We start from the raw sequence: 27927 nt of genomic DNA, 5'->3' as shown, positions 1-27927 counted from the left end.
AATTCAATTCTTCCAAGTCAAAAAGAGTATTTCAGATATCCACAATGGCATTCTTCCTATCCACAATTGTCATTTCAGATATCCACATCGTCATTCTTCCTAGGAGAAATTACGTCACTTTTGTCATAATTTTAATTTCAGATATTCGAAATTACATTATGGATATCTAAAATGGTGGTATCCTTTCGGATATCTGAAATTAAAATTATGACTAGTAACAATTGAATTGTAGAAAACTGAAATCGAAGTTTTTCCTAGTAAGAATTCAATTACTGATATCCAGAATGAACATTCTGGATATCTGAAATTTAATTGTGGATATCTGAAATTTAAAGCCCAATAGACATGAATGGCAAAAGTGACGTAATTTCTCCTAGGATGAATGACGATGTGGATATCTGAAATGACAATTGTTGATAGGAAGAATGCCATTGTCGATATCTGAAATGCTCTTTTTGACTAGTAGCCTATACGAATACAGTTTTGACTAAGATAGAAGCTATTGTGAATATCTAAAATGTAATTACTAATAGGAGTGTGACTTGACTAAATGTTAAAACGGCTTGCCATAAGTAACAGCAGAACCGGTCGGATGCGCGCAGCGTCAAAAACTGACAGCCGCGGCAGCATTTCATGTGGCTGTTTAAATGAAACGATTAAAAATGACTGCATAGTCGTGTACTGGTTTGTTGTGGGACGAAAAGAAGCAATATATTCATGTTTTGATGCAATTTTAAATTGAGTTTAAAATGCAGACTTTTGCAGGTCTGGTGCCTAGAGATTTTACAGTTTATGCATACAAACGAACTGTCATCTGAAATTGCGGTCTCAGGGATCGCAAGGTTGTTGCTGACTGATAATCGGCAAGGGCCCGTGTCACCGGCCGGGAGTCCGTATTATCGAAATTAATCCCGATAATACAGACCTGGGGGGACTCTGCTTGGTCAAGCCGGCGTTGTTAGAAGCGGACTGGATGGGGATAATCATAGCATTGCAGTATACTGCAAGTGGAAAGCTTGTTACATTTAAATAAGCAGTTAAGTTCCAAAATTTCCAACTTTTTTGCAGCATCAGCATGGTTTGAGAATAATAAGCTTAGAAATAAGAATTAGGCACCAGAAGCCACATGGTGACTTAACGTTGAAGTGCTTATTTCTGCGCTCAGCGTGTCTCAGTCCTGTTTGTCTTATCAGAAACGCAGTTCTAAATAATGTGCCGCTAGATCGTCTCTGTAAATTATATTCCGAGCAGCACCCTTTGCAGGGCTACTGCATGCTGAATTACATGGCGGTCTTATTAAAAGCTGTAGTATATTTAGTTGTTTTGTCTGAACAATTTCCGAGGAGTAGTCTCTCTCTCGCTCCCTCTATAATACACACACACACACGCGCGCGCGCGCTCGATTGTTTATACACAGCCTACGTCAGTAAAGAATATTTAGGCTAGGAAAAGAATATTATGTTGTCATACTCTTAAAAAGTAGTTCGAGAAAGTTTTTGTTTTATAATCATGAGCAGTGTCCAGTGCAGTCCAGAGCGGCCAGCGTGTCTCAGGGTGTTTGAAAGTGATAGGCCTACTTGAAAGTCGATATTAGATTTCAGTGCCATTTCACGGGGGGGGGGGCTGCTGGGTTTCCAGGTTTCACGAGGCGTAATGTCTCCCTCTTCTGCTTCGGTAATGAAGGCGCCACGATTTAACCAGGTCAGTCTGTTTCATATAGTAATTAAGAAGTCTTATAACGGCACTTTGTCATGTAACATGCATTGCATTTATACTAGATATAACCTACACGTGCCATAGTTTGTTATCATTCAGATTAATTTACTGTTTAAAAAATGAGTAAAAAAAAAACAGATCGGCTCTAACGCAATACCTCTTATTTGTAAGTATAGGCCTATGGGTTAATATGAAGGAGAACTATTCGTAATCGAAATGTATCCAGTTAACTAACCGCGGCAACATCGCATAGTGCCTGATAATATTACACCGTATCTGTTTATTTTTAAAGCGGTGTTACTGTGTTACCCGGCGATCGACGTGCTCCGGGATGTCGCTCTGCTACTCTGGCCTGGGCGCCGGGATTACACCGGCATCATGGCTCTGGGACGCTGATGTACGCTGTATGCTCTCCGGGACGCCTGCAAAAATACACCGGCATCGGCCATGGGTTTGTCGCAGAGCTCCGAAGCCCCGACCGGGGGCACGGACGGATTTCACGTACACGGGGTAATGATGGATTTTCCCCTCCCATATTTTACGCACGACAGGTAGATTTATGAGAGTTGCGCGCCTCGCCAAGGCCTGCCCACTGATGAGGTGGCACTTGATCCTGTGCTTTAAGAATGATACGTGTGCAAATGTGATTAATTGATATTAAAGCAACTTAGGGACATCGCAGACGATCGAGCGCAGGAATTGTATAGATCGCTGCCATTTATTTAAATGTATCAGTGGTTACTAGTGCCTGTGTGGTGTAATACGGCAGCAGACAACCTGTTTCCCAGCCCCCATTAATTAACTTGTCCTGTCACTTCAAGACGCGACAGAGCCGCCCTTCCCGGTGTTTCTCGCGATCCGCTGTCGTTTCTCTGAGTCTCTTTCAAGGCGTTGCGGTAAACATGCGCAGTTACTTGAAAACTGGCGATGAAATATTTGTGTGCATGGTTTAATGTCACATTAATTACAACAGTTCACCTTTGGCCGCAGATCGAATCTTGTATTCCTTTAACTATTACGTTAAAAGTCTAAGTATCCCGCTGACCTTTTCAGTGACTAGTTAATCCGGTTAAAATGATTAGTTGCAGCAATCGCATAGCCTACAAAAGTACATGCCAATTGTTTTATTTTTATTTCTTGGTCGCTAATGACAACTAATTTTCAAGGGAATTTCTTTTTTCCCCTTTAAAGATACAGGAGAACTCGCCTGCAGAGAGAGCCGGTTTAGAGCCGTTTTTCGACTTCATAATATCAATTGGGAATACCAGACTGGTATGTGAAACAGCGTATTGTCCTTTGTTATAGTTACAAAATGTTCTAGCGTCTGCTGTTGCATATTATGGATTAAAGAATGTATACAGGATAAAGGCTAACTGCTTTGAGTCCCACCATGACAAAATTACTAGGTAGAATTTAATATCTTCTGAGAGGTGGACTTCTGGAGTGTGAAGGTTTCCTTCTTCATAATCCATTCCTTCAGAGGAATGGGACTCGAGGCACGCCCCCCTCCCCCCTGAGGCTTGTGGAAATAGGCTTCCTTAATTCTGGATGAACTGGGGCTCCTTTTATAGAATCATGAGAACGACATGCTGAAGGACCTGCTGAAGGCCAACGTGGAGAAGCCGATGAAGATGGAGGTCTACAGCATTAAGACCACCAGGGTCCGCGAGCTGGAGGTGGTGCCCAGTAACATGTGGGGCGGCCAGGGCCTGCTTGGGGCCAGCGTCCGCTTCTGCAGTTTCCAGGGAGCCAATGAAAACGTGTGGCACGTCCTGGTGAGTCAGGACGTCATGACGCTGTTCTCCTACGATGTAACCTGACCCTCATGTAGCTGGTGCACAAACAAGCCAAAGTGGATCCTTGGAATCATATCTACTTGGCCTGTTTGATGAATGCACTAAGAAAGCAGTGGGTTAAAGGCATCGGGCTGAACAGATTGCATTCTCTACCTCCAAAGGACGTGGAAGCGAATTCCCCAGCTGCCCTGGCAGGGTTTCAGGCCTACACAGACTACATCGTTGGAGCCGACCAGGTCTTGCAGGACGTAAGAGCGATTTTGCTTGATTCGCAAACTGTATGAGATTTTTGCTCTTCCAGCACACCTGAACCAATCAATCCAGAGCACCGAATACCTGGTACAGGTGTGTTGGCCGCTGAGGGAGCAAAAATGTGGACCATCTGGGGGCCCCTGAAGGCCAGGTTGACAAACATTGTTTCAGAGCAAGTTGCACCTGCAAGGCCTTTTCCTTAGATGACACGCAGAGCATCGAGTCATTGCTTTGCCCCTCTTTTTAAATTACTTGACGTGCCCTCTTTCTGGGGCTGGTTTCAGGGGGAGCTGTGGTTCTGACAGTCCATCACAGCTTAGCCACATTAGATTGTATGTCAAAATTTGGCAGTTCAATGGGTGCGGTTCATGGAACAGAAACTGGTTTGTTTTAGTAACACTCAGCAGTTTTGTCCACCATTTTGTTAATTACCTAATTTTCCCAAAATTTCCTATAAACTGATTTGTTCTTTGCATGATAACCACAATGGTTGTACTGGTCTTTTTTATGATTATTTTCAGCACAGAATTTTTATCTTGAAGTGTCTGCTGTTAGCCTATGAAGTTTTTTTTTTTGTACATGCACATACAATCGCAGCTTGGTTGCCATGATGTCACTGGTTAATTCCATTGAAATCCCTGCATTTAAGAGCCTGGTCACCATCTCACGTCTGTCGCCCCCTACAGTCCGAGGACTTCTTCTCCCTTGTCAAGTTCTATGAGGGGAAAGCCCTGAAGCTGTTGGTGTACAGCACGGAGACAGACTGCTGCAGGGAGGTAGTGGTCACACCCAATGGAGCCTGGGGTGGAGAGGGAAGGTATGCCCCCACCCTCGTGGCCTCTGCAGGGGGTCAGTACCGCCCCATGTGGTTGCCCCGAGAGGACGCTATGACGAGGTCGATCTCTCCAGTCTAGGGTGCGGGATTGGGTACGGATACTTACATCGCATTCCGGGCCATCCTGGTGCTGCGAATACCAGGAAATCCACTCCTACCCCACCCCCTCCTCCTGCTTTTGAAGGAAACTCCTCCATGGATCTGTCCCCCAGTGGATATACTGAGGTATAACGCCCTCTGCTTTTGAGTGTCACATGACCACTTCACTCATTGGCACGCTGGCTTTTTCCAGCTAGACTCTTGGCCCAAAGCTTGGTTCTCCCTCGCTCACTCTCTCTCTCTCTCTCTCTCTTCTCCTCCAGGTTTCCCTGATGGATGCCCAGGTGCCAGGGGTGCCAGGCCTGGAGCAAATGGGCTTCCCCGAGGGTATCCTGGATGCCCATATGCCACCCCCACTTCAGAGCATCATGGATCCAGGTGCATTGTATTCAGGAAGCCATCTGCTCAGGACACCTTTCTGTGACATTTCTTTCACTTAGTAGAAACAGAAATGTTCTTTTTGGGGTTCCAAACAAAAGCCATGGTCATTTTGTAAGCGCTTCCACCAGACGATATTTGTACTAAAGTTATTTATTGTTCCAAACTAAACCATGAATCAAACAGCCATGTAAATTCAACTGATCTTGTAACAAAACAAAAATGATTTCAAAATGACCGATCAAAGTGATATAAAGTGAACTTAAAGTGGTCAAAAAATTACGTATGACCATTTTCTCCCTTCCCAAAATTTGCCCAACCAAATTTAAATCCGCCACCTCACTTTCAGCCATGTCGAGTGTATATATTATTTGCGGCCAATACAGACCACCCCTAAGCTTAAAGTCAACAGAAACAAATTAATTGTTTAGTAACCTCATCTAAATTAATCTGCCTATTACAAACAACACATTAACAAATACTTAGTAAATTATTGAATATTTACATCTACTGTATATGTTTACTTTGCCATTTACATATTTCATTTATATATTTCCTTTCAGAATCAATGGCTGCAACAGTGAGCAATGAAACTGTCCAGCTGTAATTTAGTGTGTATTCTTTGAGCTGTGTGTGGGGCATTGTAATGTAGCTTAGCTTAATCTTTCGCCTTTCTTTATTTCAGGAATCATTTCATCGCCTGCAAGTTTCACCAGTCCGTCGGAGTTTACTGTCACGGAGCTGAACGACATGACTGACAGGTTGGACCTGTCGGTGTCCTCGATCGACATGTCCGGCACAGCTCTGCTCGTGGATGACGATGGAGACGGGAACATCTCTGGCATTGGTGAGTCCCCCCAGCCGTGTCCCGGGGGTCCGGGGACCTGGGCTCTGGCTCTCTGCGCTCATGTCCTTTCTCTGCTCCTCCTTTTTGCTCCTTGCTTTTAGAAGAGTTGGTAGACAGTACTTCGGCCTTGCCAGAACCTCTAGAGGGCATAGCAGAGCCAGCAGAAGACCCATCCCCCCTGCAAACTGATTCGTCCCTGCTGGGCACACATGCTCCTGAACAGCCAGTAGTATCGACGCCATCTGATCTGGCTGACCCAGACACCGAGGGCTCTGGAGACCACGAACAGACCGTGGACTCAGATCTGCGGTAAGCAGGTGTGTGGTCACTGCCTAACTGCAGTTAGTCTGTGGAGCTTCTTGGATGGAGGGGGGAGTGTGACGTGTTGATTAAGTGTCAAAGATCCCAAAAAATAGTGCTTTGCTTAGGGGTAAAGGGCAAGTTACAAGTTTTTATGCAGGTTGTTACATTTGACAAAGCAAATGTTATTTTGATGGGAAAAACTATATTACCATTATTGTTTCTACAGTTTTTATTCAATAATCAGTGAGCTAAATAGTGACAATTGGTGATGATTGCTCATACCTTTGAGTTTGAATGTAAACACAATTTATGTGGTGAAATCACATTTTTAAACGGCTTGTTAACATTAATATGGGGCTTTGAAGTTCTACATGCCAAAAGTGTTCTTTTGCATTAATCCATTAGAAATGCTCCATTTGCCTCATTTGTTAAAGTGCAAAAATAGTTGACTCTCATTTGATTATCCCATTCTGGTAAGCCAAAGATAGTAATCCTGGGGAACACACTGAGTAGATGGCGTTGATCCCTAATCCGGCTTTCTTAATTTACTTGCACAATCACGGATGGAAGTTTTCTATCTAAAATCATTTTTAATATGCCTTTTATGGTCTTACGCTGAGTAAAAGCTGCAAGGTGTCATATTCTTCAAAAAAATCTCTTTCTTCATAAACACTACACATAAACTAAAAGTGGTCCGCTTTTTGCTAAGTGCTAAACCGGTTGAGATTTCTGCATGGCATTCCGGCCAAATGCACTTTCTGATCTTTATTAGTGTTTGTGATGCACACGCTACTGCTAGATGCCCACATCGCTGATTTATGCATATCGCAGATCCTGAAATATGCAAAGTTTAAAACACTGTTCAGCATTGCAGGGTGTCCTTACTGTACTATATATGACATCGGCAACACTGAAGGTCATTTTCACATCTATGCAATTAGATCAGATGGACTGTAATAGTTTGGTGTCAATCTAGCAGCCAGTGCTGCTCTTTCATGTTTTATATGGCATTACTACAGTGGATGTTTTTTGCTGCATAGTCATTTTAATTTGCCGATTTTATTTTTTGCGTAATTTATAATGGTTTTTTTAGACATATCAGTGGGTACGAATGTGTGAATTCATGCAAAGGTGACTTTCTCGATCCCCCCCCCCCCCCAAAATGGCAATCTTCCCTTTAAATTGAATTGTCATTTTGACTCTCACTTGTTTATGAATTAATTTTTATGTATGTTTGAAGGCTTTTAAAGGAAGCTAATCAACACTGGAATGTGAAAGTCTGGGTCAGATTTCTGTTTGTATGCTAAAATAAAAGGTTTATAGTTTTCTGGGCGTGCTGTGCAAAAGCATCACTCTGAGATGTCACATTGACTCATTTGTGTAAAAAATCTGTCCATCTTCTAACGGATCTTAGATACGGTCACGAGGGGGCTTGATGCTGATCCCAGGCAACAGAGGGTGTAAGGGTGCAGAGCGCTGAGTTGGAGGGTGTGTGCGTTTTAAATGACAAGCATCAGCATAAAACACACCACAACTTCCAAATCATACATCAGTCATTAAACTCAAAGGGGGAAAAACTTGTTTTATTATGGCCAATTTATTAAGCAGTAATTAAATCAAAATATGCTACATATATAGTTACAACCAACAGAGGGAGATAAATATTACAGGGACACGGTTATGGCATCTTGGACTGTATATATACACTCACTCTTTCTTCATATACAGCTTGTACAACTAGATGTCACTCAAAGAATTATTTTTGGATCCAAATTTTTTCTTCAGCTGAAATATTATACAAACGTGATTAATGTGTCAAGACTAGACAACCCGGTTCCTGGAGCAGCCTCTGTGCATTCTGGGTGTTTTTCATCTCCTTAACATTGTACACAGTACTTTGAGCACATTGTCACTTGCACTGATTTAGCAAAATAACTCAAATGGATCCCACCAGTGAAGGGAAAAGGGGGAGAGGAGTGTTTTTCCAAAACTGCAGGAGCAGACAGATGTATCTAGAACACTGTGCACGCGATGCTGATGGTCGCTATATACACTGTAATTCACAGATGACAGCCAAGTCGTGCTGCTTTAAGGGGGAGGGACCCAGAATTAAAACAGGGGATCGAGCTTTGCGATGCTTTTCCGTCTGCCGCAGACAGAAGCTAATTCTTGCAGCTACTATCAGGCGAGAATGTTTGGCAGGAACATAAAGTGCAGCCATACGTCCTCTATGCCCATACATACCACCACCGGAGAACAACCAGGAGGTCAGGGGTGAGGGAAGACACTGTCAGCCTGTAAGAAACTCCACAAGTGCTTCAACAATTTTACTGTAAAATGAAAAATGAGGACTACTCAGATAGGGCAAGAGAAACGAAGACTTTCTTGGGGAAAAAGGAAATTCAGAGATCCTACGCAAGCAACAGAAGTGATGCAGAAAACATTGGGACCTGCTGTTGGACCAAATACTTGATTGTTTAGCAGTTGTTGCCTGAGTGTCACCATCGTAACCCCCCCCCCCCCCCAAAAAAAAAAAAAAACACAAAGACAAAACAGGTAATTGGAAACAGGTAAGTTACTGGAATGTAAGGGGGGGGGGCAATACAATTTACCATTAACATCACCAAGCAAGGATGCATACAAACACCAACATGGCCTCCTGCAAAAATGGATACACCCTGGAGAAGCAAAGTCTACGCTTTGCTTACAGAGGCGGAAACCAACATGGGAAAGAAAGGAAAAAAAACAAAAATAAAAATTCAGAACATCCTGGGTATTATTTTGATTAAATCCACCTACTGTACACAGCACAATACAGGCCACACCCCTCTGTCTTCTGCAGCATGGCCCAACTGGAGAACGGTGACTTTTTTGTGTTGGATTTTCTACAATGTTCCTATGTTACAGAATGAATCTACTCCCCGGGACAGTTACAGGTGGGGATAGGCCTGGCCATTGACAGTAATATCTAACACAAGGTCAAACAGGCCCCCCGCCTCTAGGGGCCGGTCTGATGGTTTGAAAGTCCAAGGTGGCGATGGAGGTTGGTGACAGGCATTGAGTCCATGCCCCAGGCTCACGTCGACTTCTGTCTGTAGTGGAGCGTTAGATCCCCGCCACTTTTCCAGATGAAGTGTTTCACTGTTCGGAGGTCCATGTTTGGGTCGAGAACCTGTGGGTGGGAGCCAGGATGGGCGTTATAATCCCATTTGGACCCAAACCATGAGAGACAGCTTGTGGGTGGGAGTGTTGCAGGTGGGAAAAGTAGTGTGACCCTAGCTCGGATGGGGTGGCGAGAAGACCCACCTGGTCCTGGCAGAGCAGCTCGATCTTCTCCTCAGCCAGCACGGCCATGTCCTCTTCCTTTTCTTGCTCGCTGGGCTTGTCGTTGGTGGATGAGCTAGTGGTCTGGGACTCGTTGTCCAGGTTGATGATCTTCTCGTAGACGTGCTCCATCACCTTCCGCACTTGCAGCATGTCGCTGGCCGACAGACGGTCCCTGGAGAGAGCAGAAGCCTCTTGATGTCCTTTCTAGGTACTATACTCTTAAACCGTACCTTAAGCAATGACTGTGCTGACTCATGAAAAGCACTAGTCCTGTTGGGTCATGACTCCCGTGAGTCCATTGGCAGGAGTTCAAAGGATCATAAAGAGGTCACAGTGAGAGCTGGTCTAGAATAGTGTTTCCCTATCCGGTCCTTGGGGATCCACAGACGGTCCACGTTTTTACTCAAAATGTGGACTGTCTGGCACTGAGCTCAGAGGGAGCAAAACCGTGGACCAGCTGTGGGTCTCCGAGGACCGGATTGAGAAACACGGGTCTAGAACATCCGTTTTACATAAGAACAGTGCTGTCACAGGCAGCAGTGATGACCAACATACAAATACAACAGACCAAAAATATGTAGATTGAAAAGAAAAGTAGGCAACATACTTCTTTAGGGTTTTTGCGCCAGAGGAAGAGTGAGGTTGGAGGTAGAACGGGATTTTGTTAAATTTCGGCATGTTTTTCTGAAAGGAGAAGGGAGAAGGTTATGGGTGCGTTTAATGTGCATCACAGCACCGATACGCTGAAAGCCAGGGGAGAAGCTGTCGGCGGTTCCGTGTTGAGGCTCACGTCCACTGTGATGTCGATCACCCATTGTGGAACTGTCTCGTTCAGCAACATGGACTCCGTCTCACCTCCAGAATCCCGGCACAGCAACCTGTAGAGAGGTGGGGGCGGGGCGTTACCATGACTACGAGGGCTTTCGAGCCGGGGCCGGGACTCGTCCGGGTTGCTGATATTCCCATAAACGTGCCACGACAGGACAGACTAACCTGAAGAGGGTTCTCACTAACCTGAAGAGGGTTCTCCCGCCGGCCTCTCCGAAGATGACGGGAGTGTGTGGTGGAACCTGGAAGTAGCCGTTGCCTTTCTGTATCCGGTTTTCCTGTTCCCCATTAACTGAGAGAAAAAGGGGGGGGGGGCAGCAAAAATCTTATCACACAGACCTTCATACTTCAGATTTCCCCCAGCCACCCTGGGCATGGCCTGCTATCCGTTTTCAGGAAACGGCCTCTCGGGAAAGAGAGAGAGAGAGGAACAAAGGGTGGCGCGTGATATCCTCCCCGCATTGCAGGTCTGCGAGAGTGAAGGAGGGGAGGAAACGAAGGGGACGAGAGGTGCCTTCGCCGGGGCGGGGGCCGCCTACGTGACCGCGAGTGGCGCGAGGGAAGCTGCCTTACCGTGGTTGACCTCATTCTCCTCTTCATCCATGGGGTTTATGTGTGTCCTTGGCCAGAACTCCAGGAGAGCCTGGAGCAACAAGCCACCCAGATTCACTAGAAATAAACACAGCGTTTTATTCCTTAATGTTTCAATGCACCCACCCTTCAGCTGGCATGTGATAAAAGCACCTCTGCAGCGGCGGCAGCGGCTCCTCGGATGGGAGGTGGCCGTCTCAGGCGGGCACAGGGGACTTACGCTTCGGGTCGGAACCATCAGGACTGGTGAACCCTGCATCCTTAGCGGAGACCCATGCCGCGAAACAGTCACTCTCGTCCAAGGTGATTGTCAGCATCTGGATCCATCAGAAACATCTGGATCCATACTTCGATTTCACAATGTGAATAAACAGCTTTTTAAAAGCGTCTCAGTCTAATGTGAAAGGATTAAATAGTAACAAGCAAAGCAGAATTGCAAGAAATCCTTCCAAAGCTTGCAAACACTCAGGGTTAGTCTTCCCAGCATGAGTCTGATTGATTGTCTGCTTTTACTGTAGATTTCTAGATAGTCATGCAGCACTGATTGCTGTTAATGGCACAAACACGCATCAATACATCAACCCAACCGGTTCATTATTTAACAAGTTCTCTTCACTGAATGACTCACCCCAGTTTTTAGATCCACGGAGAACCAGTTTGGCACGTAAACCATCTTGAAACGCTTTTTGATTTCTTCATCAAACTCAACCTTGCCCAGATCTTCACCCTTACATGCCTTAAAGCATCACATAAAGCAGGTCAGCAAAGGTCACACCCAACGGCCCAGTACCCTCCAGAAGACAGCGGCTGGTGGCGGCACTAACCTTCAGCACGTCCCAGTATGCCACATTGTTGTTTGTGTCTTTGGTCAATATGTGCCTCTTGTCATTGAGGATGTGACACTGAATGATACTGGCGCCCCCTACAGTATTGGGTAAATGTAATGACGTCAACATCTTTTAAAAGCAGCCCTGGTGACTGATGTTAACAGTCATTCTCTTGTTTGGATATGATGTCATACTACTGGGGAGAGGGGTCGTATCAATGAGCTTCTGAGACGCAAATTACAAGACTCATCAAATGTTAACAGTCAGCATCATGGGTAGGGAGTTCATAAAGAGCGTTACATTAAAAACCTGCCCTATTGCTCTGCGACCCAGGTAGCCAATGAGGTGAGCCGACCGGACCCGGCTCTCTGATTCCTACGGTGGGGAGTGAGCAGAGGTCACGTACCTTTGATGACCTGCTCGGGCTGTGAGCAGAGGGGAGTCACCGGGCTGCTGCAGTCGTTGTCGTAGTCACCAGACGCTCGGAAATTATGGATGCCCTTTAGGGACTGAAATAGAGAACATTGGGAACACAGTGTGTTAAGCCAGGGAAGGGTCGCACGACACACAGTACCAAACTCTATAACACACACTCAGGCCACTTTGGGAATATAACCACAGAACTGATCCAATCATCTGAAATTTACAATGATCTCTTCCAACACTGCTGATTTACAGCTTTACAGGAAACACACACAGGGTCTTTTCTGTGTTCCTGCTGATTATGCAGAGGAGGTTGCAGCACCACAAGCATGGTGACCCTACAGATTATGATAAATGAGTAACAATTACCTGCACCATTAACCAGAACCACCGCACTGACAGACAGACCCTATACCTCAGAGAACCAGAACAGCCGCACTGACAGACCGACCCCACACCTCAGAGAGAACCAGAACTGCCGCACTGACAGACAGACCCTACACCTCAGAGAGAACCAACAACCCTTTACTGTATACTGAGTGTACACACATACACACAAAACACAGTAGGAGTGGGAATCAGCAGTAACCACCAGAATTGATATTAAATCAATATATTTGCCAATTTGAAATGTATCCCAATTTTTAAATATTTTGCTGAAGAGCATTTCAGGTCTACATTTAAAGTCATAACAAGGGATGTAACTGTACACGTATTCGTTACATGCCTCTCTGTGACAGCATTCAGTTTGGAACAGGCAGTGAAACGAATTAATACATTTCCTGACACCGGTAAAACCACAATTCAAGTAGATGTTCAACATGGAAATCATTATGCTAACTGTGGCTGTGAGTTGGTTGCAGCTACTACTGGAGAGCTCAAAAAACAAAACTAATGCTAAGTTCACACTACACAATTTTAGACCCAATTTTCTGCTTGGCTAAAGTGTTTGCCGATTGCCAACCAAAGCCCCAGATCAGATCTGAGGCAAATCTGTGTTCGCTTGGCGCTGGCAAATCACTGCTTGGTTGCTATTTAGTTCAAAGATGTGACAGGACAGTGTTGCCAATGCATCGCAGATGCCTGTCAGGTACCTAACAGGCTAATGAAAGTGCAAGACACAGGGTGAGATGAAACCTGAGGGAGGAGCTTTAAAAAAATGTAAATAGTTCAGTTTGTTTAGAAACTGTTCTTAGTGCTCAGGGAAGAGGTATAGAGATATTCAGTGGAAGTTTACATTCCACACACTTGCAGTTAGTTGTGGCTTTAAATTGAGAGGGTGCAGGAAAAGTCTCTGCACAGACGTACTCATTCATGATAGGACCGTACCAAACTCGTGCATGCCAGTCCCTTAACAAAATCAGGCTGTACCCAACGACAATTTCTGTAAACCCAGGTTCAAACTGATGTTTAAAAATCGATTTAACTCACCGCAATATTAATAGCCACTTCAAAGAATCATGATTTGTAATAGAATTGATTCCCCCTCACCACCACACAAAAAACCAGCACTGCAATACGAGACAGGTCACCCTTCACAGAGAACCAGAATCCATGCTCTTCTACAGACTACACTACACAGAGAGAACCACCAATGCCGTACTGAGAGACAAACCACACACTTCATAGAGAAACAGCACAACTGTATTAAGACAGAATGCACACCTCACAAACACCACTGCACTGAAACTGCACACCTCACACAGCCATACTGAGAAAGATTGCACACCGCGCAACCAGCACTGCCATACTGAGAGACAGACCGCACACTGGAGAACCAGCGCCGCCATACTGAAACAGACTGCACACTTCATGAAGAACCAGCACTGCCATACTGAGAGACAGACCGCACACTGGAGAACCAGCGCCGCCATACTGAAACAGACTGCACACTTCATGAAGAACCAGCGCCGCCATACTGAAACAGACTGCACACTTCATGAAGAACCAGCGCCGCCATACTGAAACTAGGGCTGCACGATTTATCAATTTCAAATCGAAATCGCGATTTGAAACAACGCGATTAGCAAGTCGCAAAAATAGCGATTTAGGATATACATTATACAGCACGTCGGACCCAGGGTTTAAAACTGCTGTGAGAATAGTTTTACAAATTCATGCCATGCTCCCTGTGTGACAGTCATTCTCACCAATCACAAGCACCGTGCTTATCGCCTGCCAGTCATGCTCACCAATCACAAGTGGCCCAAGAAGGCGTACAGGCCCACAAACAGCAAACACGTGAAACCCAAGGAAAATGTTACATTCGCGGTACGGAAAAATACTGATTCCGCTACTGAGCTATAAGTGAATTGCCTTCCTATTTAATGGTCTGAGATTGTTTCAGAAAGGTCCTATCATCAATAGAATCGGCGAGCTCCTTTTAAACACCAGCTGCAATATACTTCAGCGTATCATACCTTTGGTTTTTGTTAATAGGCAATAGCATTAGTATACCGCTAACACATCAGAACAACAATGAGACAGTCAGTAATTCTTTCAGCAGTCGGTGACCCCCAAAAAAAGCCATAAAACAGTTACCATTTTTTGTTTCACCGGAATTGATTTGTATAGAAAATAACGTATACAGTCGTTAAAAAGCGGAAACTTCGACCAACATGAAATCACCAATAAACGACTTCTATTTATTCAACATTTTCTAAAATGCATACTACGATAAAAAATTTCTAGCTTTACTGTTTCAGGACAGAACAGCCACTCTGTTATGAACATTATGGTTTTTTGAGTGTTATTAGTGTTATAACAGTAGCTAACAACACAATAGCGCAAACAAAAGGGCTGCATACACCGAAGTAGTTCTTGCTTGTTCATTGGCGTGGGAAAAGGCGGTTCTAATGTTATTAGGAGGGTAATACGCGTTACCTGCAAGATCGCTATTTTTCTTTTTGCTGCAATTGTTTTCATTATTACTTTATTTAACTTGACACATCACATCTTTAAATTCTCATCCTTGCATTAGAATATAGACCAGTTAATACTGATGGTATCTCATGCTGCGTCATATGTTTTAAAATTACTACACACTGAATATTGAACTGAAGCTTGACATTAAAAAAATTAAATCGCAAATCAAATCGTAATCACAATTTCTGTCAGAAAAATCGCGATTTGATATTTTCCCCAAATCGTGCAGCCCTAACTGAAACAGACCACACACTTCACAAAAAACAGAGAGACAGACCACATACCAATTAGAGAACCAGCACCGCCATACTGAGAGACAGATCGCACAGTGGAAAACAAGCGCCGCCATACTGAAAGACTGAACACTTCACGAAGAACCAGCATCACCATACTAAGACAGGCCGCACGCTTCACAAAGAACCAGCGTCGTCATACTGAGAGACAGACCACACACTGGTGACCCAGCTCCGCCATACTGAAACAGACCACACACTACAAGAACAACAGAGAGACAGACCACATACCAAACAGAGAACCAGCACAGCCATACTGAGAGACAGATCGCACAGTGGAGAACCAGCGCCGCCATACTGAAACAGACCGCACACTTCACGAAGAACCAGCATCACCATACTAAAAGGGCTGCACGCTTCACAAAGAACCAGCACCGGCATATTGAGAGACAGACTGCACACCTCACAACCGGCACTGTCATACTGATAGACAGACCGCACACCTCACAGGGAAAGGGTGCAGTCGGCGGCCACCTACCCACTTATTGACAGAGGACTTGGTGGAGGAGACCCAGATGGCTGGAGGGGGGTCAGCTGACCGATCCAGCTCCATCTGCGAGACAAACACAGGGGACACGTTCACATCACATGTCAGCCGGCACTCTGGGTCACACAAGCTCTGCGTGAAACTGAAAATAACCAGACGGGGTTTATTTATTTATTTAATAAATGCATTGCCGCATAAATTACTGACATCAAGGGCAACAATAAAAAAGCTTTTTTTAATATAAGCTTATGTACAAAACAAATGAGCCATTACCTAATTATTACATGCAAAGTTGGCAGCACTCAGCCAGTCGTCCAGAGGAAACATTAAGAGCAGTAATCGCTGACTGCTAATGGGGGGGGGGGGGGGGTTTCATCTTCTCCCGCAACCGTTTCTTACCATCCAGCATCATCTGATGGACTCTGAAGACCAGCCCCATCCACACAAACCTCCACCCTTCCATTTAATTTCGCGTTACGGCTGTACAACCCTATCCCACAAGGGAGACCACTTACAGTCGAGCGGACGTCCTTCCCGTACCGAAAATAAAACAGAAACAGCATGCTCCACCTTTCCTACACCCGACACGCTAAATTAGTCTGGTACAAACAGCCCATGCATCCCTAATGCCCTCAGAAGCTCTTCATAAATCAGTCATCTGCACGTCAGTCTCCCACTTAGAAGGTAAAATGGACTTTGCCTGCAGGCTCCGAACATCCTGCAGATCTAACAAGCTGATGCATTAATGCCTTCAGAGCCTTACACACAGGAGACGGTCCAAACCCACCCATCGAGACCCCCCCCCCCCCTGCACGCCTCCCACCTTGAGGACAGGGGCCTTCTCTTCGCAGATGAGCACACGGATGTCGGGGTTGCGCAGGTCGGTGCAGTAGACCTTGCGGTCGCGGCCCCCGGAGTAGACGTGGGTGAAGGCTTCATTGGCCTGCAGCGCCCACACGCCCTCGTCGTGCACCCGGTACGTGGCGATGCACCGCTGCTGGCCCAGCGACCACAAACGGATCGTGCCGTCCGAGCTGCCCGACAGACACTGCATGGGACGGGGGAGAGGAGTAGAGTCAACTGCTCATCAACAATGTAGCATTTGAAACGGCCCCATAATATTGATGTGGGGACTCCCACTGAAAAGACAACATTTCATTCAAATACATGTTGTGATTTTGACGAAAAAAATGACTCAAAAGATTCAAAAGAATTAGGGCTGGCAGCTCGTTATATCAGCGAGCCGTATCATGTATAAACTTCATGTCAGCTCAGATTACACCAGTGTTAAGAAGTCCTAATCAAAGCCTTGTGGGACAGGGTGAAGATCATCACTGGATCTACAGAACATAACAAAGGGATTTTAGTTGTCTGTGACATTTATAAGAAGCTGTTCAAAGAGCCAAGTGCACAGGGACTGAAAATGGTCTATTGTTTTGAGATGAAAGTTCAGTATCTCAAACAGAGATGCACTGATCTGATATTCGGATCGGTGCCGATCCAGACCTATTTCACGGGTTTGGTAATCAGCTATACGTGACCGATCCCACGTCCGACATTTGCTAATTTTGGTTTCGGTAGTCTTCAAAAACATAGCTCCTATTTCATGTTAAATCTGTTTGTACAATCAATAGCACTACCACTCTTTTCCATTTTAGATGTGTTTTTTTGCGCCATTAAAACTGAACGCTAACCCTGCCCCTCAGTTTTGCTACTCAGTGGGTGTGAGCACAGTGACTTCCGTCTGCTGTGAAGTCATGTGCATACCCTTTGCAGTACGAGGAGCGTAAGAACATCAGATAAGGTGACAATATGGAAGTAACAGTGATTAGTAGCACAGCAAATTGCAATCTTTGTAAAAACAAAGTTTTGAGAAGTGGGAGTAGCGTTTAGTGGAAATGCATGCAATTGTACGAGATTCCGCGAGTAATATGAAAAAAAGCAGGAGTAGCTAGCTTGGGCTGATTCGCACACTCATGATACAGGAGGTGCTGCTATCGCAACAAAGTGTAAGTGACGCTGTTGAAAGTGGGAGAAAAATTACGGGGCATTTTTAACATTCACCGCTGGCGTATACTCTCCTGGAAGATATTCTTATTGTTGTTTGTCTCAAACACCTGAAACAAAATGCACAAACGAGGTGGAACAGTACATTATGTACGTTTCCAGTAACCTAATTAAAGATTTTTTGGCACACATTTTATTTGTATCTAAAAATATTAATATATAAAGTATAAATCTATACAACATTTCTATATATATATATATATATATATATATATATATATATATATATATATATATATATATATATTCATATATATATATATATATATATATATTCATATATATATTCATAGGTATAGACCTATGAATATATATAGAAATGTTGTATAGATTTGTGTATAGCAACAAACGGGTAAACAAAGGTTGTTCCAACAATTTTTCCCCCATGTGATTTTATTTTCCGATTGTGTGTTAGACGATGACTGATGAACAGCCGCTAACAAGTGTGGCAGTGCATGGTTATGACTTGGACCTAGATCTTACAGCAGGTCCTGTTGTTACTTGGAGGGAAGTCCGTGAAGTTACAGATAGTTTTATTTCCTTCTACTTTTGGGGGGTGCACCATCAGAAGAAAATCTTGCCTTTCCTGTAGTTGAGGTGTAGTTGAGGGTGATGAACTGGTCCAGAGCAGTAATGGGACTGAGCATATGGATCTTTATGTCTGTGCTGATCAACTTGTACCAGCTCTTTATGATAGATATGACCAGTTAAATTAGAAACTATGGGCGGATTGGTGAGAACATACTGGCCAAAATATCACCATTAGAGCAGTTTGTACAAATTTCAGTGCGAAATCTTGGCAATGAGTGTCAGCGACTCCAAACCGACATAAAAAGGTGTGAGGGTATGCTAAAATACCAGCTTGAGAGGGAGTACACACACATGCATTATAGGCTTGAGGCTTCTTTGAAATTCTACGGTAGGTAGTGCCCAGATTGAGCAGAAGTTAAAAAGCTACAATCTGACGACCTCAGTTCCGTTCTCCATAGCGACTGATAGGTCTCAGGCCCGTTTTGTCCCATCCTCTTCCCCAGGTAACCAGTCAGACGATCAAGCCAGTTTTTCGGTACATCATTTAAAGCAGGGTTCTTCAAATCTGGACCTCGGATCTCCAAATCCAGGTCTTGTTTTCAGTTCTCCCAGGTAGTTAGTTTAATAATTACTGATTCTAAGTGGTCAGAGGCTTCACACCTGACTGACAGGTAAAGGAAGGCTGGAAAACCAACAGTGCTCGGACCTTGAGGACCGTGTTTTGAATAACCATGATTTAAACATTGAGTTCCCATGTTTTGGAGATAAGTCGTGAGTTAGATCCTAGGACATACACTGACTAGTGTGAGGCGTTCCTAGCAGTCCGTGCCCTGACTGACTGTGAAATTTTTGCAGCACTCAACTCAGCGTTAAAAGGAACAGCAAAAAAAATGCTCCCCGTACTAGCCACTCCATGAAACTACCAAAGGTTACAATATTTATTATATTAAAATATTAAAGTAAAAGGAGCTCTTGTATTGGAATCTGTATCCGTATCGGCAGTTTTGTATTAGAATCAGATCTGAACTGGAAAAAATAAATAAATAAATCGGCCCATCTCTTACCTTACAAACGGAAGACAGAATAATGAACCATCCCATAAGCTGGGCACACTGACTTCCACACATGCCTCACCCAAACCCCACCCAGACCTCGTCTCCACCCAAACGATGCGGCCAACGGTGACCGGCAGTCCCACCTGTGTGCCGTCCCTGTTTAGCAATAAGGACTTGACGTTGTCTGTGTGCCCCTTCAGCTTCATGAGCTTAGCACAGGTTCGGGGGTCCCACACTCGTAGCACCTGTCAGGGGGAGGCAGAGCAGGGCAGACAGATGAGGACAGTGCAGAACGGCAGCCTGAGGCACACCATCTGCCAGGGGTCCCGTATTTTATTAACCCCAGGACAACCACCTCCTACGCACCCAGAGGAAAGTAAGCAGCAAAACATTTTTGGGAAATTACTCTAGACACAGAAAGGCCAACAGGTTCTGATTCACTTGCTGTTAGTTTCTGACAGCCCCCTGGGTTTCAAACGAACAGTGTTCAAAAGCAAGAGCAAAAACAGGTTTGTTGCTATTTGAGAACACTGACGCAGCAAATGTGTAATCTCACCATGGGCCTGACATTAAATGCCTGACTAAAACAGAGTTCAGCCCCCTCATGTTCAGGGTCAGGTTTCGAACTTGGACCACGGTGACATTCTGCAGTGGTACCTGGCTGACATCATCACATCTGAGCATGATGACCACTGCCAGCCTGGTAAAAACCTTTAAAAGCATCCACAGGCACTGATCTCACTGGCACATCCCCCTGTTTTCATCAGTGAAGGCTCCAGAGACCATGATGCGCACATATAGCGAAACCTCACCACGGCTATGCGACTCCAGTAAAGAATGGTGGGCAAAACAAACACAGATGCGGGGAACAGAGTGGAGCGTCGATCGACTGCTCCACGCATGAAGCTTTTAAACACTATAATGCAAAAGCTTTAAAGCAAGATAATGCAGTGCAATAGAGCACTTGGCTTCTAATCATAACCCTTAATCCTTAAGGGGGTTTGTGGTGTTTTTCCCCACACATATGAATAGTCCACCTTAAATGGAAGTTCTTGATGCTTGGGTTCAGCACTCTAAAGCGCAATTTCAAAATATAACTGAACCTGGCACAGATCTTGATATAGAGGGGGCTGGCTTTTGGCTGACAAAGGCCAAGCAAATATGAAGGCACACATAGCCTCGAACACTGGCCCAAACACCAGGCCTGAAGCTCTGGCGACTGGACAGCAGTCCCAGCTGTTACTGTTGCACGGCGGCAGAGAAGCTGACATTTTTTGGCGACTCACTAGAGATAGAAATTAATGATTCGCTTATGTCTGGCCAAATATCTTGGTCGCTTGACGAAAACCGCCTCGGCGGACCATCTCAGCTCACGGCACACGAAGGGAGAAGACATGTCAGGAGACAGGGAACTGCACACCCACCTTCTCAGTGGACCCGGACACTATTACTGTTCCCATCTGGTTCATGGCCAGGCTGTAGATGGAGTCCTTGTTCCCACTCAGAGAGGAGGCTGAGGGAGCAATGAGGCCGGCAGGTCAGTCAGAGCAGCCGCAAACACACACAGCCATGCAACCTCGTTTGTTTCAGCCCCAGCGGTAAATGGGAACGCCACACGCTTTGGTCTCTGGTTAAACTGGGCCCTGAAATGGCACTTCGAACCAGAGAGTGATGAAAAGCTGTTTTTAATTAGCAATGACTTCATTAGCTATTTAAAAGCCACTCATTTAGCTGCATTCTTAAAATTATGTAGAACGGTTAAACAAACTACAATATTAACAAAATGGTGTCTTTACTGAGCTGGGAGGCTCTGAGCTTTAGTTGTAGGAGGAAAGAACCTTGTCTGTCTGTCTGTCTCACATGCACGCACACACTCACATGTTTCAGAAGGACTGATGTGCTCTGATCACAGACCAGGCTGACACAGAAACACTCTTTTTGGGGTTTGGCCCACTTCTAAACCACCTCAATCCTGCTGCCCCCTTAAAACAGTAAAGGGGAGGGGCTCATACTCACTGGTGACAGTGTTGTTGGAAGCGGTCAGTGCGGTAAGTGTATTTACATCCCACAGGAAGATCTGCCGGTCCAATCCGGCCGACGCCACCAGCTCCTTGTCTTTCGCATATGCGAGGGCTTTGACGTAGTCCTGCAGGGCCGAAATGCACAGCCATTCTCAGGAGTACCTCTCTAGGCCATGAGAACGCCCTGTCCTACATACATCTAGATCAGCACACACAGGCACTGACTCCCATCATCCTTCCTTTTCTTTAAGGAAGGTTTGTAAATAAATGAAGCACTGTGTGGGCTGCCAATTAGAAAGGGCCTCACTCTTTTGGCATTTTATACATTCGGCCAAAACCTCCTTTCAGTTACCTATTCAACTACATACAAACCAAACCTTCAATGACCAATTCACAGGCTGGGTTTAATCAATCACAGTTCAAACCACACGGCATAAAAGCATCATATCTGTAATCCACACCACGACGGCGGCACACAGTCAAGGCTGCCTTACCTTGTGCGTCCGCAACGTGGACATGCAGAACCCCTTGTGCGCGTTCCACACTTTCACAGTGGTGTCCGATGATGCGGAGATCACTGCAAACCAGGACAGAACCCGTAAGCCAAGATGGATCAAGGCTGCGGTCTCAGCACAGTTTAAAGCAGAGAAGACTCTCAGGACTTTGGGGGGAGGGAGGAATCGAAAACCAGGCCCATAAAACTCACATGTCTTCCCATTGCAACAGAGGACAATATCATTAACCCAGTCTGTGTGGTGTTCCATTGATGCTATGTAAGGATCTTGCTGCAACAGAATTAAGCAAAAGGAAGAAAGAATAAATACACAACAGACATGTTACCACCAGTAATCACTCTTATGTGCCACACAAATCCACTGGTGGTAAATATGAAAAATGTTATTTTTACTTTGGCATATAAAAGATGCTTCACGGGTGAGACTCAGCAGACGTCTGCTGACTCCACGGGACCTTGGTGCTGCTATAGCGCCATAAAAATGTACAGGGAGGCTTTTTCTGCATTCATGGGGTGGGGGAACCCACGACAAGTCACCTTGTGCTGGTTCACACTCCAGATTCTGATGATGGAATCCCGGCCAGCAGTGAACAGGCGGTTCAAGGCGGGGTCCAGCTGCAGGGCATTCACCCCATTGCGATTGTACTTCTCCACCTCATCTCGTATGACGTACGATACCTGCCAGGGCAGAGGAATGTCCAACGCGTACAGAATGACACCTGCAAGTCTTGCCGCCTTTAACTAAATACACTACAATTGATCCCAGAATAGACAGGCGTCGTCGATTTATAGTTAAAAAAATTATTTTGGGCAAAATGTCTAAAGCAATCAAGTAAAACATACTCAATATTTAAACACCTGCAGCACCCATCCAGAAAGGAACTGTTTTGCATACTTCTGGAGTTCTGTTATACAGCAGAGCCAATAAAGACAAATATCAACAACCTACTCCATCAATGAATTTCTAATAACCTATGCATGCGACTATTGAAGGATAACACTTCCCTACACACAGAAATCACAAGCAACTGAAGGATAACACTACTTTATTATACAACCTTAATTAGACATTTTTTTAAAACAGCAAAACAAATTAGATGTTATTCAGTGTACCCTGCAATCTGTGATCTATTTCAGGGAAAGCAAGAGGACAGATAGGAGCTCAATTGAATTTCGGCATACACTGCAGTTTCAGATGGTAACTGCTCAATCAATTCTTTAGTTCCAACCAAAACTAAACTGAATCATATTCCTGCTACACCAGATTGCTTGCCAGGTGCAGCATGGGCAAAGGGGAGCCAGATTATCTGTAAGCATGATATATAGCTGTGTCCACTGTGGGAATTTAGCTAGCCAGGAAAGGGAGCAGTTGTCTAAAACAGTAACTAAAAACCAGTCGTCCAGTATTACAAGTATTTCTTATAATATGCAAATTGTGACTTACGCCTGCAATAAGATGCATCATTTAGACAGTACACATTAACATATATTATCTGTGTCTGCTCTGCATCTTAAAAAATAATTTCAAAAAGTGCCAATCCATGTTTATACATCATCAATTACTTCAATTCTGGTTAGAAATAACAACAACGAATCAAACAGTTGACATTAACCGGCAATCTCGTCCTACGGATTTCAGGTAATTTAATACTTTGTTTGCTCTCCAGGTATAACACATTTATATATTATTAGGAAATATTATTTATTTATTTATTCTGAAATCTACGTGAAACTTGAAAACGGGGGAAACCGCAGAAGCAGCAAACGGCAATAACAAGAGAGTCGCTTCATACACACAGCCAGTTACCAGGTCAGAGAGGCAAGCGGGCGATTTCTTAAAATAAAATAAAAAGCACGATACGAGAAATCGTAACCAAAACGCTCATTAGTTTAATTCAGAGACAGTACAGTTAGCTTTCGCGGCTAAATGCTTAACGGCGTTCGCCCTGCTAACGGACAGCACCGTACACGCATAAGGACTGCCGCAGTTTCACCCAACTTGCGCTGTCCGTTTAAAGATTCCGTGCCAGACAGTTACACGAGCCCCATTAAACACGCACAATTACATTTATCTTCACTTAATTTCCAAATAGATAAATGCCGACGGCCAGAGCGAATCAAACAGATGTAGCTACTAGCTAGCACGCTATATGGCACTACATTGAGCACCACACCATTTAAAGACTGCCCAAAAACCTTCTCCACTTGCAAAGATATCCGTACCAAATGCTGATCAATGCCCAGAACACAAGTAGAGTCACGCATTTGTCCAATTACGTCCTACAGGGTTACAAAAATAGGCATTTACCTGGACTTTCCTCCGCCCAGCAGCGTTTTGCCTGTGATGGGCCGCCATCTTGCATGTTGACAGCCTTACGTCACATCCCCCGAGAAATTAAGCCAACATCCGGAAAAGTGCTGTCAGTCAAAGCGAGGGCTGAGAGATTACCGTAATCCTACTAGAAAATGTGTCATTCATGTTACTAAAAAATAAATACTGTACATTTCCTGTATATTATTCAAAAATATTTACCATAACACGAGAACAATCTTTACTCAATATTTAACAACTGATACTTCAAGAATGTTAAATTATATTTCAAAATAAATGTCGACATTTTAAGGCAATTTTTGTCAATACTGCCATGACACATATGTTTAACTTCCCTAAAATACATCGATTTTCTGAAACCGCTTGTACTTTTCAGGGTCGCAGGGGGTCCGAAGCCTATGGGCGCAAGGCACAGAACAACCCAGGATGGGGTGCCAACCAATCACAGGGCAAACTCACACCTAGGGGCAATTTGGCGATCCATTCAACCTCAGCATGTTTTTGGACTGGGGGTGGGGGGAGAGAACCCGGAGGAAACCCCACAAGGACACGAAGGGAACATGCAAACTCCACATGGTAGAGACTCAAACCCTGGTCCCAGAGGTGAGGTAACAGTGCTAATTACTGTACCACTCCAAAGTACACCTTTAACTGATATTTTTATATTAATTATTTTCTAACACACATAGAAAAACAAAATTCAGATCGTTTTGTTTTATTACGTAAAGACTTTCATCCTTTTAAAGTGTAGAGCTCTCTGGCCAGCACACTCCCCCGTTAAAGGTTCAAATGTACTTAGGCGCCATGGTCATCTCTGCAGTGTAACAGTGTAAGACCTGCTCCAGGTCCGACAGTGAACAGAGCCCTGTGATATGGGCATGAAAGGGAGAAATGGGCACTTTATTCAGGTGCAGAAGTAAGCGTAAAAAAGTGAGGACATGAAAAACATAATAATACAACGTTATATAATCGGTAATCAGGCCCGGGTGAACGAGCGAACTCGTCACCTGACTTTGCCGTTTCTCGAGATGGAAACGCCCCCATCCAGCAGACGGACGCGTTCCGATGGAGGACAGATTGCAACACAGCAGGACAAGTGCCTGACAAAAGACCCGTTATTCATCCGAGCTGATGGCAAAGCGAGCCAGGGGGTCTGACAGCCTCCTTACGGGATGTTCCGCTACGGCTGCGGTGCGCGGTCCGGGTCAGACCGGTCAGAGAATGCTTACAGCGTCGGCCACCCCAGAGATCGCTGGTACACGTGGAAAGGAAAGAACAGCTGGTACTGTTCGTATATTAAATGTGTTTTTATTGCCAAACAAAGATAAAAGAGTTGGTACAATACCGTACACCGTCCTATACTGGGGCCATTCATCTTTCTAAAAAATAACACGCCGCGGCTTTTGTTTTATGGGAACCTGTGATCTGCTGAGTCTACAGAAAAACGGATCTATTTTTTATCCTTCATTTTGCCCTCTTCTTAATATAGAAGCCCCAAGTCACCTTGGAGAAAAAGCATAATGAGTATTATATAAATACGTTCCTATTATAGATCCTGTTTGACCTTATGGGCGAGATAATGTATTTTCATTTAACTGAAGTTCTCAAGGGGCCGCACGGTGGCGCAGTGGTTGGCACTGTTGCCACACACCTCTGGGACCAGGGTTTGAGTCTCTGCCAGAGTTCTGCGTGTGGAGTTTGCATGTTTTCCCCATGTCATCGTGGGGTTTCCTCCGGGTACCCCCCCGTCCAAAAACATGTTGAGGCTGATTGGAGTTACCAAATTGCCCGTAGGTGTGCGTGTGTGAGTGAATGGTGTGAGTGTGCCCTTCTGATCATTCAGGCTTGACTCAAATCATCTGGAAAATTCAAGTGCATCAACTCAGGCATGTCAATAGAGGCAAAGTTGTTGATAGAGGAATGGGATTTCTCTAGGTAATATACCGCATCTATACAGTCATCATAAATACAATGATTTTTTTATTCTTTACGATCCGCTGATGGTCTGCTGCCTTATTTTATTAAACATAACAAAGAGTTCTCAATTCTATATCAACCTACATATAAATAAAGCTAAATTTTTAAATTTTACTCCTACCATAGTATTTTCCACATTTTATTAGTATTCCCAGATCTTTTATATTATAGTATTTATGTTTAAGAATTAAATAGTTAACTTAGTTTTGCTAATCACTTCTTCATAAATAAAGTCAAATGCATAATACAATAATTTCCCTGATAAAAAATGAAAGAAAGCATTGCTAAAATCTTCAGAATAGTTTATTTAAATGGGATCAATTGTAGGAATACGAAGGCCACGCCTGTGTGACGTCAGGAAAGGTAGCGGTGAGTTCACTCTAGTCGACATCATCACGGTGACTTGGTGAAGAGGGGTTCCAGTCTCAAAACTCAGGGAACCGCAGGGAACGACTGGCGGACAGCGAGCCCAACCCTCTGTTTAAGACGGCACATCAGCCGCTATACGTATCGATGACATAGTATCGATCTGTCCAAACAGCTGCTGGCGACTTGCTTCCGTGTGTGGTACGCCAGATCCTTTGCTGGTTAAAGAACACTGCAGGGAGTCGTGCGCCCAGAAAAGCAAAGGACCCAGCTTCACGTACCCTGCATGACATATACAAGACCAGCCTGCAGAGGGCCACAATTTCACAGGAGACCCACGGCACCCCAGCCTCTGCCTCTCTGCACTGCTGCCGTCGGAAAGGCGCCCCAGGGCTATTCATGCCTGCACTTTTAGACTAAAGAACAACTTTTTCCACAGCTATTAGCAGGCTGAACAATTCATTTATTATAATCACCATTACTGTCGCCGCTATTACCACATTATTGTTATTAATATAATTATACTATTACTATAGTTATATTATCAATACTTTCATAATTCACCACTATCATTATACTGTAGGCTACACAGTATTTTTTACCGTACCTGAACGGCATATGCTTATGTCTGCTCTTTTTTGGAGATATTATATATGATGTGTTAAACTTTGTCGTAATTGCTACCTGTACAATGATAATAAAGGCATTATATATTTCTTTTTTGGTGTTGGAAAAAGCGAATGCGGTCTAGTTGGCTGAATGAAATAACGTTCTTGTTTGCGTCTTTCTCGACTACGCTGGGTACCTGAGCCTTGATGCATAGCGCCGCGGGAACGCGCCGTCTGCTCGAAAAAGTGCATTAAGGCCCCTACTAATGCAATATGAACCTCTCATTTTGCCATTTCCTCATATGTTTACATATTGATCAATATGTGCTTTTATAGACACACACGCACACACATATGCATGTATGTGTAGGCCTATGTGTGTGTGTGTGTATATATATATATATACAGACACATATGTCACACATAGGCTACACACACGATCACGCACTACGTGTAATTAAGAGACGCCAGTTAGTCTAACCTCACGTCGTTGGACTTTGGCTGGAAACCAGAGTACCCGGAGAAGAAC

At 44.5% G+C, this 27927-nt stretch overlaps 2 protein-coding genes across 4 annotated transcripts; one reads left to right on the top strand and one right to left on the bottom strand.

Moving 5' to 3' along the window:
- Window positions 1–1570: 1570 nt before the first annotated feature.
- On the top strand, window positions 1571–7558 carry LOC111849748 (Golgi reassembly-stacking protein 1). Of its 2 annotated transcripts, none has more exons than XM_023822910.2 (10): window positions 1571–1701; window positions 2009–2226; window positions 2908–2988; window positions 3288–3491; window positions 3674–3760; window positions 4451–4581; window positions 4674–4824; window positions 4962–5076; window positions 5762–5923; window positions 6028–7558. In XM_023822910.2, the coding sequence occupies exons 2-10, from the start codon at window positions 2164–2166 to the stop codon at window positions 6234–6236; spliced, it is 1203 nt and encodes a 400-aa protein (XP_023678678.1). In that variant the 5' UTR covers window positions 1571–1701; window positions 2009–2163; the 3' UTR covers window positions 6237–7558. The 2 variants fall into 2 exon arrangements, with proteins under 2 accessions (XP_023678678.1, XP_023678676.1); XM_023822908.2 differs by having other exon boundaries at window positions 1576–1701; window positions 6025–7558.
- A 236-nt stretch (window positions 7559–7794) lies between these two features.
- Window positions 7795–27898, bottom strand: LOC111849746 (WD repeat-containing protein 48). Of its 2 annotated transcripts, XM_023822903.2 has the most exons (20): window positions 27880–27898; window positions 24424–24487; window positions 22653–22793; window positions 22308–22386; window positions 22096–22178; window positions 21597–21726; window positions 21005–21093; window positions 19724–19825; window positions 16751–16975; window positions 15919–15993; window positions 12206–12308; window positions 11797–11894; window positions 11601–11708; window positions 11193–11289; window positions 10955–11050; window positions 10568–10673; window positions 10344–10431; window positions 10161–10237; window positions 9533–9725; window positions 7795–9398 (listed from the first exon to the last, which is right to left on the bottom strand). In XM_023822903.2, exons 2-20 carry the CDS (start codon window positions 24469–24471, stop codon window positions 9303–9305), a joined length of 2034 nt encoding a protein of 677 aa, XP_023678671.1. In that variant the 5' UTR covers window positions 24472–24487; window positions 27880–27898; the 3' UTR covers window positions 7795–9302. The 2 variants fall into 2 exon arrangements, with proteins under 2 accessions (XP_023678671.1, XP_023678674.1); XM_023822906.2 differs by lacking the exons at window positions 24424–24487; window positions 27880–27898 and adding an exon at window positions 24339–24413.
- Window positions 27899–27927: the final 29 nt, after the last annotated feature.

The sequence above is a fragment of the Paramormyrops kingsleyae genome, chromosome 4 (assembly GCF_048594095.1).
Source record: "Paramormyrops kingsleyae isolate MSU_618 chromosome 4, PKINGS_0.4, whole genome shotgun sequence".
NCBI lineage: Eukaryota > Metazoa > Chordata > Actinopteri > Osteoglossiformes > Mormyridae > Paramormyrops > Paramormyrops kingsleyae.
The sequence above is the reverse complement of the archived record's forward strand: the minus strand, read 5'-3'. Positions and strand labels throughout refer to the sequence as shown.

Excerpts from the sequence above, each read along its gene's own strand:
- LOC111849748 (XM_023822908.2), top strand. The coding sequence starts at position 2,164 with ATGGGTTTGTCGCAGAGCTCCGAAGCCCCGACCGGGGGCACGGACGGA. Across the intron at positions 2,227-2,907 it reads ACGGATTTCACGTACACGGG|ATACAGGAGAACTCGCCTGC; the intron begins GTAATGATGGAT and ends TCCCCTTTAAAG. Across the intron at positions 5,924-6,024 it reads CGGGAACATCTCTGGCATTG|AAGAGTTGGTAGACAGTACT; the intron begins GTGAGTCCCCCC and ends CCTTGCTTTTAG.
- LOC111849746 (XM_023822903.2), bottom strand. The coding sequence starts at position 24,471 with ATGGCGGCCCATCACAGGCAAAACGCTGCTGGGCGGAGGAAAGTCCAG. Across the intron at positions 12,309-15,918 it reads AGTCCTCTGTCAATAAGTGG|TCCCTAAAGGGCATCCATAA; the intron begins GTAGGTGGCCGC and ends TCTCTATTTCAG. Across the intron at positions 10,674-10,954 it reads GGAGAATGAGGTCAACCACG|TTAATGGGGAACAGGAAAAC; the intron begins GTAAGGCAGCTT and ends TTTTTCTCTCAG.